Here is an 11,230-nt window from a genome sequence, read left to right as displayed (position 1 = left end):
AATATTAAACACTCTCTAATCTCTGTCTTGCTCAGTTTCTCCGGCATTACATTTAGAAATGCCAGCCAGTGCCTCTGTGTGCCTCAGGGTCCTCCTAGGCAAAGTAAAAAAGTTGGACTCCATGGCCAAGAAATATCCTACGAGCTCATCCCTACCCTGGAGGCAGAGGCAGGGGCGGGGAAGACCCGAGAGTCCGCCCTAGCCCCGCCTCTTCCCCGGCCTAGCTCCGCCTCCTCTCCAGCTTCGGTCCCGCCCCCAGTCCAGCCCCGCCTCCTCTGTCTTTGTGCGCAGCGTTCGCTGTCCATAAAGTTTTCGTTTTCCCAAGATGGCGGCGCCCATGAGCAGACGCCCCTCGTGGATTTAGGAGACTGAGCTCGTGCGCAGGTAACGCCGCCGCCGCCCCTGCCGTCCGGGGCCCACCCCGGGCGTCCCGGAAGCCGCCCGTCCGCCTGCCTCGGGAACGGGCCCGGCCGCGGGGGCCCGGAGCTTGAGACCCGAGACGGCGGCGGAATTTCCGTGGTCCGGGCGGGGGGAGAGGGAGGAGGAGAGCGGAGGGCGGGTCTGAGGCGTGTCCGGGCTGTAAAGCCGCGCCGTGGGGACTGTCGGGAAAGAGGCGGGAGGGGGAGCTAGAGAAGCCCCTACTACATGCTCGGCGGAGCAGGGACCCTTCCCCGGCCTGTTTCCTTATCCGGAAAATGAGGGTTTGGGCGTCGGGTCCCTTCCAGCTCCAGGCTGCGAGTCACCTCCCAGCCTCAGATGACCCTGACGTCTCTCGGACGCTGCTTTTGAACTCGGGTCTCTCGGGCCCCCTGTTGCTCCTCCCGCCCCCGAGTTTCTGCTGCGCTCAGGACACGTGCTCAGCAGCGGCAGGGACGAAGGCACGACCCCCAAACCAGTCTGGTCCCGTTGATGTCCTTCAGTCACGTCCGACTCTCCCTCGTTGGCCTTTTCCTTCTCCAGCTCATTTTACTAACGAGGAACCCGAGGCAGACAGGGTCACATGACTTGCTAGTATGTTTCTGAGGCTGGATTTGAACTCAGGTCCCTGGGACTTAAAGCCGGAGCAGCCCTAGTCCTCGCCCTGGAGTCTCTCTCCTTTGGCCACGTGATCACTAAATAAATGGTAATCCGCTCCGGGAGAACTAAGTAAACTCCGGAGGCGGGAGATGGGAGAAGGCCGCCAGAGAGGAGCGCCGGTGCTAAGGGCCCCAAGGGCAAAGACCACTGAATCTGGGATGTAAAACTGGGAAACCGCTTAGCGGCCATTTATTCCATTCGCCTCATTTACAAATGAGCCCTCCAAATCAGCCCTCCAATGACCCCTCCTTCCCTCCCCCACCCCCCACCCCCGGGTCATACAGACTGTGGCTGAATTAGATTCCAAAGCCCTAGTCTGCAGCAAGATGTAGGGACCCGGTGAGGGAAGGGAGGGGACCGAGACCGAGGAGCCGCAGGTGGCCCCATTCCGGGCGAGATGAATTCTCCCGTCCACGAGTCCTGTGCTCCCGCTGGGGATGCACACCTTGGACCGTGCATTCTAGTCCCGGGCCTCTAAGTGCTGGGGGCACGATCCCGTGCTGGGGGTCTTCTGGTCTAAGGGGGCTCGAGCCCGGGAAAGGCGTCAGTGCAGCTGTCTGTGATAGGAGACCGAAGAGGGCGGAGTCCAATCACATGTGAAGGCAGAAGGGCACCTTATTGGTGGGCGGACAAGGAGCGGGAAGAGTGGGAATGGACTCGGAGCTGGACAGTCTATTTACAAACCATTCCAGAAGGGCCTAATCTCCTCTGTTTGATGCTGATTCTTGTTAACTCCAGTTTCTGGAAGCGCCCCCTTTATGGCCTCGGCTCTTGGTTCCAGGGCTACGGCCTGTTTGGAACTTAGAGTCTTTGTTAAGAATACGGGCCTTAAAATCATCTCTTCACAGTAAAAGTCAGGTGTTCAGTGAGCTCCTGAAACCTTCTCCAGTGGGTGTAAGGACGGTTTGGGAATATGCTGCTCTGGGCCAAAGTGCCCGGTGTTCAGAGAGGATTTTCAGGGACAGAGAGCGACTGCTTTTAATTCTTAGTGCATGTAGTTTGGTAAAGAAAAAAAAAAATCTAAGGAACGCAACCACCTGCATCAAGAATTTCCATGTCGGGGTAGCATTGTAACCGTGTGATATAAAAGCCCGGAGGCTTGGGGGAATATTATTTTCCTTTTAGGCAGCTTTCACTAAGACTCCTTAAGAATGTTCTGATTGGTGCCCTCAAGTAGAAACAAACAAGTAAAAACACAACTGAGTTGAATGATGAGCCTGTAATATTAAGATGCTCAAAGTTAAGATAGTTTAAGCAGTGACCCCAAACCCCATCTCTGCTTGGGATCCCCCTTTGCCCTTTTGGCTTTGAAGTGTCCTATAGTTTTAAGCCTCCCTGACTCCCAAAGAAGCCAAGTGAAGAGGAAGAGCTGGATAGAGGTTCCAGTAGTTGGGCTCTTCCCGTGGCATTTTGGATGGAAGGAATAGAGGGAGGGAGGGAGGGAGGGAGGGAGGGAGGAAGGAAGGAAGGAAGGAAGGAAGGAAGGAAGGAAGGAAGGAAGGAAGGAGGGAGGGAGGGAGGGAGGGAGGGAGGGAGGGAGGGAGGGAGGGAGGGAGGGAGGGAGGGAAGGAAGGAAGGAAGGGAAGAGGGAGGGAGGGAGGGAAGGGAGGGAGGGAGGGAAGAGGGAGGGAGGGAAGGAGGAAAGGAGGGAAGGAAGGAAGGAAGGAAGGAAGGAAGGAAGGAAGGAAGGAAGGAAGGAAGGAAGGAAGGAAGGAAGGAAGGAAGGAAGGAAGGAAGGAAGGGAAAGGAAGGAAGGAAGGAAGGGAAAGGAAGGAAGGAAGGAAGGAAGGAAGGAAGGAAGAGGAAGGGAAGGAAGGAAGGAAGGAAGGAAGGAAGGAGGGAGGGAGGGAGGGAGGGAGGGAGGGAGGGAAGTGAAGAGCTGGCTCAGGCAGGAATGGGAAAAACCACTGGAAGTGAGTGACTATGGGAGAAGGGCAGGGATGACTAGAGGTGGCAGAAACCCTTTACATGTGCACCCTTACCTCGTCTAGCACTTATGAGTTACTAGCTACGTTTTAAGTTTTAAAATAGAGCTTGTATTTAATTCAGTAGAACTACCACAGTGTTCTTTTGAGGTGATTAAAAGACATTAATAGTGTGAAGCAAGGAAACATTTTAATGGAGAAGGAATAGGGGGCTGAGGTGAAGGAGAAAGATTAGCTAATGAGCCAGGCTAATAACACATTATTGTAAGAATACTGTTGTTATCTCTTTCAGAACTATTATTGCAGTCGGAAGAATGGCTTCCACTCGGCAGAGATTTGGAGTGTATTCCTCATTTCTGAGAGGGCTGCTAAGTGTCCAAGCACGGGCAGTTACTTGGGAAGGGAAATTAATTCCTGGATGTATCCGATGCATTTACAGTGCCACAGGGAAGTGGACAAGAGACTATACTCTGCAGACCAGAAAGGAAGTTGAAAAATGGTGGCATCAAAGAGTCAAGGAAGAGTTCTTCAAAATGTCAGAGGTGGACGTGAGTATTCTGAAAAATCTGGAAATATTTGTGTTCATATACATATATATATATATACTAAAATCTGTAGTGCCATTGTTTTTAGTGCTTACACAAGACCTAATATGTAGGAAATAATAGATAGCTAACATTTGTGCAGTACCCTAAGGTTTACAAAGTGCTTTATAGATATTAGTTGACTTTATTTTGACAACAACCTGCGGTAAAGGGCATTATTGTTTAGTTCCATTTCATAGATGAAACTGAGGAAGCCAGACATCAAATCAGTCTTTTCATCAGCAGTCAGCAAGCATTCATTTCAAGCACTGTGCAAAGCACAATTAAGTGCCCAAGGTCTCAGATATGAACTCAGGACTTCCTGCCTGAAGGTCCAGTGCTCTGATTGTGTGAGCTCTCACATATCATAGAGCTCAGGGGCTGAATCTGTGTTTTGGGCCTTTTGTTTCTCAGTGAAAAAGAATTGTGGGACATAGGAAAGAGTCCCAGGTCTCTTAGCTGCCTCAGCTCTTTTATTTATCTTTTGTGAATAGCTAGGAAGTGTTAGGTGTCTGAGACCAGATTTGAACTCAGGTCCTCCTGATTTAAGGGCTGGTGCGCTATCCATTTGCCACCTAACTGCCCCTCCAACGTGACTTCTTAAAGCTTCAGCTTTCTCCCCTCTGCCCAGAGAAATCTGAATAGAGGACCCGAAACTCTTCTAGAGGAGAAGGAGGTGATATCCAAACACTGTTATACATGAATTTGAGCTACAGCCAGGAAGAATCCCTTGGAATGCTGGGAAGTGGGTCAGAACCTGTTGGAAAGCAGAGAGGCTTCTGTTTGAGATGGGAGGGAGCTTCTGGAGTTAGTTGAACAGGGATTGACTTGGTCAGATTCCTGGGGTCATTGTTCAATCCTAGAAAGTTTCTCCAGACACGTGGACATTAAATGGCTTGTCCCAGGTCTCACAGAGCTTAGCACAATGTCTGGCACATTGTAGGCCCTTAATCGGTGTTTATTGATTGACTGATTGACTGCCTAATGACTAATTGATAGTGAGTGTCCCTGCTCATACATAGTAAATGTTGAAATGTTCTTTTCCACTTGTGCCATCATTCATTCATTCGTGTGTCAGAATTAGGACCTAAAGAGGTCTCCCTGATAAGACCAGCCCTCTCTCCACTACAAGGTGTTTCTTCTTGCCTTGTATATATTCACAGTAACATATGTGGTTTTTTGTTGTTGAAGAAATTTAATAAACCATATTCTTCTTAAGAGATGAAACAGCCTATCATTGAATTTTTTGAGTATTTTCTAAGCATCTTTATTTTAAAAATTAAAATGCATTAAAATTAGTTTTGTTAGGGAATATGGGGAGTTGTTTTAAAGGGATGAGGCTTGTCAAGTCATTAAGTATTTTATTAATACTTGTGCCAAGCACAGAGTAGTGCCAGAATGATACTCCATGCATTTAGCCAGTCTGCTCCCCAAAGAGCAGCCACAGTAACAAGTCTGTCGGAGGCCTTTTCAACTTGCTTTGGCCTTCTAGAGCTTGTGCTGTGCTTGGAACCTTCAGGAACCCAGTACCCTTTTCTGTTAGGGCATCAGTGGAGCTGAACTCATCAACATAAGGTCAGCCAACATGCAGGGCAGCCATCACACCCATTATGAGGTAAGCCTCTTGAGGGTAGTAACCCATCTTTTATTCTGCTTGTATTTATAGTCCCAACATTTAGCCTGCAGTAAGCACTTAATCAGTGCTTATTTAATTGACTGATTTGACTTCCCAAAATCCTTTACAGCAAGAAGAGGTAGGACATGAAAAAGTAAAGAGAGTTCTATGTGCAGACCCATGAAATTAGAATTCTTAGAAGCACTGACATTTCCCGGAGGTTCAGAGCCTAGAAAGTAGCAAAAGCAAGTCTAACTCTTAACTTCATTATTTTTGACAGAACAATCAGGGGTCCAAGAACAAGCACATCTGAATTAGAAATCAAAAGGAAGACTAAGGATATCCCAAGTTGATTTTGGTGGTCTTCCTTTTCCTTTTATTAAGAACAAATAATTCTAACGCTACTCAACTGAGCTCTTAAAAAGCTTCATGAACTATGATACCCAGGGAAGCAGGGATTTGGGCGTTTCTCTTCAAAACCTGCCCAAGAATACTTAGAATGTGTTTATAAAAATAAACACATTGGGGGAAGGCTTAATTATTTTTTGTTTTGTTTTGTTTTGTTTTTTAAAATGCTTAAGTAGTTTGCCTTTTATGTAACTATGAACATTTTGCTTTTAGTCATATTTCTTTCCACTCAATATTCATACAAAATCCTATAGTTATTTCTACCCCCAGGAGATGGAAGTCATTATAATGTCAAAGAAGAAATTAACTTAATTCACATAGAAAAACATGAGGCAGTTATAACTACAAAGCTTGAATACCTTTTAAATAGAAAAATAGAACAATTCTAAATATTAAACATGTTTTTTTAAAAATAGCCACTTTGTGTCTTTTAGTTGCACGTTTAGAATATAGTTAGATTTCTATTGTATCATCAGATTTGGGCATTATTGATCTCTGTGTTGATTGGACAGAAGAAAAGGGACCTTTAGAAAAGAGGATACTTAAAGACAAACAATTTTGTGGAGACAATTAAAAATAGATATAGAAGGCCTGGAGAGACTTACATGAACTGCTGCTGAGTGAAATGAGCAGGACCAGAAGATCGTTGTATACTTCAACAACAATACTGTATGATGATCGATTCTGATGGACGTGGCCCTCTCCAGTAATGAGATGAGCCAAATCAGTTCTAAGAGAGCAGTAATGAATTGAACCAGCTACACCCAGCAAAAGAACTCTGGGAGATGATTATGAACCACTACATAGAATTCCCAATCCCTCTATTTTTGTCCACCTACATTTTTGATTTCTTCATAGGCTAATTGTACACTATTTCAAAGTCTGATTCTTTTTGTACAGCAAAACAACTGTTTGGACATGTATACATATATTGTATTTAACTTATATTTTCACATATTTAACATGTATTAGTATACCTGCCATCTAGAGGAAGGGGTGGGGGGAAGGAAGGGAAAAGTTGAAACAAAAGGTTTTGCAATTGTCAATGCTAGAAAATTACCTATGCATAAAATTTTTGTAAAAATAAAAAAAATAATAAAAAATAAAAAAGATATAGAAAACATAGTCAAGATGAGATGCTCCTAAAACAGCAAAGTAATATTAATTTTTTTTTGGTAAAAATAGGTAATAGTCAAAAACCATAAGTAATAATAATAACTAGACTTTATATAGTGATTTAAGATTTCACAGTGCTTTGCAAACAAGATTTCATTTGATCCTCACAATAACCTGATAGATAAAGGTTATTATTTTTCTATTTTGCAAATGGGGAAACTGAAGCAGATAGCAGTGCTGTGGCTCCCCTAGAGAGTCTGAGATTGGATTGAGCCCCATATTTGAGGGCTGGTCCTCCAATAGTCTGAGGGACAGTGAGCTGGCCCCTATTTAAAAAGTTTGAGGACCACTGTCACAGATGTTCTGAATAGTGACTTGTTGACTATTTCTCTCCTAGAAATCGAAGCCCAAGTTCTATGTGCTCTCCATGTTTCCTTATCCTTCAGGAAAGCTCCACATGGGCCATGTTCGTGTCTATACCATCAGCGATGTGATGGCAAGATTTCAGAAAATGAGAGGGATGCAGGTAAGACATGATAAGATGCTCATTGAAACTGTCCTGCCACTCCTAGCAAATCCAGGTGGGAAGATTGGTTAAAAAAAAATGGGCCTTGGAAGATTGTAGGTTCTTACTAAGTGCTAATGAGATAATGAGATGATAGGTTCTTACTAAGTGCTACCTCAGTACTTAACAATTCTCTAGTTCACACCTTTTGGTTCTGGCCTTTAAGGGGAGTTTTTACCCCTTTGAACTTCTTGGGAGGAGCTTACATGTTTAAGAGGAGCAAGTTCATTGGTTGAAGTATTTTTTCCCACAAGCCCCTGAGTTATTCCACGCCCATTCTCTGGGAGGATAAAAGAAGCAACATTGAGCAAGGGAAGAGAGTCTAGTCTGGGCCAGAGTTGGGACTGTGGCCTAGAGGAGTAGTCTGGATTGGGGAAGGACAAGAGCTGGAGGAGATTCAGAGCCAGGATTCGGGAAGAAGAAGAAGAGGCTGGCTGGAGAAGAAAACCAAGAAACTTGCTTACAGAGGAAGAGATTATACAGAAAAGAAACCTCTTTCCAGAGAAGAATTAGAATTGAGAGATGATCAGAACTTTACAGAAGATGACTTCAGAAGATGCATTTCCCAACAGACAAAGAGTCAGTGATAAAAAATAAGATAGCTCTCAGATAAAAGAGAACCAGATTGGGAGAAGTTAGAGTACCTGGTGAAGAAACACATCCTTTGCTTTGATGACCCTGAGTCCTGTTCTGTCACAGATCAAAGAAAATTTGGAAGGAAGGAGAGATCATTGGGTCTGCTGAGAGGTCGATGAGAGTTGTTTTTCAAATGTGGGTTGGATTGAGCAACAAGGCTAGAATACCGGATTGCAGAAAGGCCAAAGGACGAAGCAGAGAGTCAGCTTCTGAAGAGGAGGGGTCCCCTCCGTCAGCAGGGGTATTTCTCTCATGGTAGTATTTAATAGCCTTCTCTCGGAGTTGTGAACGGCTTTGTGCCCTGCCCATGTTAGGACCCAGGACTGGGGAGAACCAGGGACTGTGTGAGCTTGAGCCTAATCCTGCCACCACCCAGCAAGAGCTGTCCCTGTATGAGGGGCCCCGGTGTTGAGGGGCGGCCATTGTATGCTGACTTCCTACAGCTTTAAAGCTCATGGATAACTCTTATCCATCTTGGGTTTCTGTGAAAAGCTTTATGTACCCAGCTCAACAGTTCTGAAAGGCCGCAGAGGGCTGTGTGTCATTGTCCCCTTGTCCCTTATGTAGTTGAGCTCCCATTGATCAGAATGTAGCTGGTGGCTGCCATGTTCCTGTCTTCTTCCCTTTCATTCACATCCTTTTTAATCACAGTAGACAAGACCCTGGTTGACTTTGCAGAGTTGAATTGGCTTAAATTGTGTCCTTTGATTTTAAAAATCCATCCTAAGCTTGCACTAGAAAGCAAGACATTCCACTGCACATGCCTGCCTGTTTCTGCATCTGTAACGTGGTGTCTCTGCTTCCGGCCACCTGGGAAGCAGCAGATGAGGGTCAGAGCTCTCCCATAGTGCAGAGTTACAGCAATATCTTCTGGAAAGACCAACCTCACCTATCACCAGAATACTTTAGGTCTCACTGTGCTGAGGGACATTTATTCCTGACTTGTCGAATGTTGTTATTATTTTTTAAGCAATTGCTTTCTTATCTACTTTGACTGGAAGGCTCAGCAAAGTGAACTTTTAAAAAAACTTTTGTTTTTCAGCTAGATTTGTTTAATCATAATCTTTCTCCTGCTTGTATCAAGCTATTCATGATTATTGACTGAGAGCTTGAAACTCTAGCCTTTCTAGCAAAGCTGTAAAAGGCTCACAAGATGATTTTCTGGATGTAGAAACTGCAAATAACCTGTGCATGAGGGTGTTTCCCTAAAAAGACATGTTTCTTCCCCATATCTTTGAAGTTTTGATTTTGCTGATTATGAAGGTAGACATATTCAGACTTGCCTTTTTCTCCTTGAGCTCTTTTATACAGCCCTTTGTATTTCTTGGGTGCTTTCTGTTCCCTCGCTTGGAGGAAGGAGTGGGCCTTTCTGTTCTTTCAGGCAAACCAGGACAGTCAATTATCTTCAGAGTAACACGTTCCAGAGGGTGGAATTTAAGCCTTAGGGTAATAAAACTCATTCTTTGTTCCAGATGCTTTCATGGAGTACACATGGAGAATGCATTTAAGATTGTATATGTCCAACATTAAAAAAAAAAAAAAAAAAAAAAGAAAAGAAAATAGATGTAGCCAACTCAGAAATAAACCTGCATGAGTTAGAACATCCTTTTTTCTTTTTCTTTCTTATAAAGTAAAATACCCTTGGATATGGAAGAGCCAGAAGATGTTAAATTAGGACTGTGGAACAGGTTTTCATTATGTAGGGCACACGAGTTGCTTTACAATATTTTTCTGTCCATCCATTCTCATGTTAATATTGCATCTCAAGAATCTATACCCTATGCTAAGTTGATTAACAACTAGCAGGGGGTAAAGGCTTTTATTTTAAAGGCTTTTCTTTCAAGACCTAGGTGAATCACATCCGACAAGAAAATTTAGAAGGAAATAATTAGGAAATTAAATAGAATTAAATTCTGGAGCAAGATGATCCTTGCCTCCTCTTTTTAGGGGGCTCTCTCCTCAAGTGATAGAAACATTTATTGCTAATTACCTTTTCTGATAGTAAAATCGGGAAGATTTCTGGTAGTGGAGGTCTAAGAACTTTCCTTTTTGAAATGTGACTTCCTTGCTACCAACAAGAAGGCTTATAGTCATTGGTGAATTGGGAGCCAAAGGGAGTGGGTGGAGAGCAAATTCTTCTTTTCCTTTAAAGTGCCTTAGGAAGAAAGAATTGTAGGACCAAAGTAATGTGGCAGAAACTGACCTTATCCTCCTGAGAAGCCACAGTTGTTCCCTCCCTGTGATTTCATCCTGTACCCCAGCCATGTGCTTCTTCCTCCCTTGTCCCCATTTTGGCATCGCCCTTTTGGCCTTCCTCCTGCCAGTCAGTGCACAGATGTGTAGAGCTGTCAAGCTGCCATCCTCCACTACTCTCAATTGGCTCAGAAATCATGCCCTAAAGGGGAATAGGAGATTCTGAGCAACAACAGAACTCAACATGAAAAGAGACATGTGGTCTTGGGAAGGAGAGAACCCTATATTTGTTGAATTGAAGGGCAGCCCCAAGGTTTAAGGCATCTTACAACCTCTGAGAGAAACTGAAGAGTGACACCTTGATTTGGTTTCTGTTGGAAGTCATTTTGTGGGGAAATTCTGAGCATGTATGTGGCTTTAGGTAGATGTTTCCTCTGATAGCCATCTTCCTCGGGTTATTAATGATACATAAGTAGAGACATCTCAGATCTTACCTTCACTAGGAAAATGTTCTTACATGTTCCAGAGCACATTGATCTTTGAACGTGGAGATATTAGAATTAGAATCTCTTAATTTGGCATTTAATCATATTTCCCCGAAGTTTTCTAATTTTTTCATGTAGATGAGAAGATTCACAAGGGCAGGAGCATTAACAAATATTGGGGGGGCCCCTATTGTGTGCAATGATGATTATGCAGAAGTATTTTTGTTTCTAAGTTATAAGTTCTGAAGATACAAGGATGGAGTACTTGTTATATATGATCTGCAACCAGATGCATAGCTCTCCAGTTTGTTCAAGGGTAAATTGCTAGTTTGTCATCTTTTGACCTTTTACGTCCTCTAATACAATATACTTTTCTTCCCCAAGTAGAGTTGTCTTTCAGTGATATTTTAGATTTATGTAAAAAGTGACAGAGTAATTGTTGTTTTTGCAAAAATAATTGTATTGACAGAGTCTAGAATCTCAGAGTTGGAAACACTAGTAGGGACCATCTGATACAAGCCTAAAATGGATCTTTACAACATCCCCAGGTTCCATATGAAACTCTCCAGTGGTAATAATTCGTGCTTCCCCAGGAAGCCCATTTGGAAAGCCTTAACCGTTAGCAA

At 44.1% G+C, this 11,230-nt stretch overlaps 1 protein-coding gene across 3 annotated transcripts in view; it reads left to right on the top strand.

Moving 5' to 3' along the window:
* The first annotated feature begins 286 nt into the window (after nt 1–286).
* LARS2 (leucyl-tRNA synthetase 2, mitochondrial) overlaps nt 287–11,230 on the top strand; it is a 134,517-nt gene continuing 123,573 nt past the window's right edge. For all 3 annotated transcript variants that reach the window (XM_074271416.1, XM_074271417.1, XM_074271418.1), the window contains exons 1-3: nt 287–384; nt 3,295–3,550; nt 7,123–7,251. In XM_074271416.1, the coding sequence (XP_074127517.1) occupies nt 3,317–3,550; nt 7,123–7,251 (363 nt within the window). In that variant the 5' untranslated portion in view covers nt 287–384; nt 3,295–3,316. The remainder of the gene's footprint in view (nt 385–3,294; nt 3,551–7,122; nt 7,252–11,230) is intronic.

Source organism: Sminthopsis crassicaudata, chromosome 5, assembly GCF_048593235.1.
Source record: "Sminthopsis crassicaudata isolate SCR6 chromosome 5, ASM4859323v1, whole genome shotgun sequence".
NCBI classification, from domain to species: Eukaryota; Metazoa; Chordata; class Mammalia; order Dasyuromorphia; family Dasyuridae; genus Sminthopsis; species Sminthopsis crassicaudata.
This window is presented reverse-complemented; position numbering and strand designations above follow the sequence as displayed.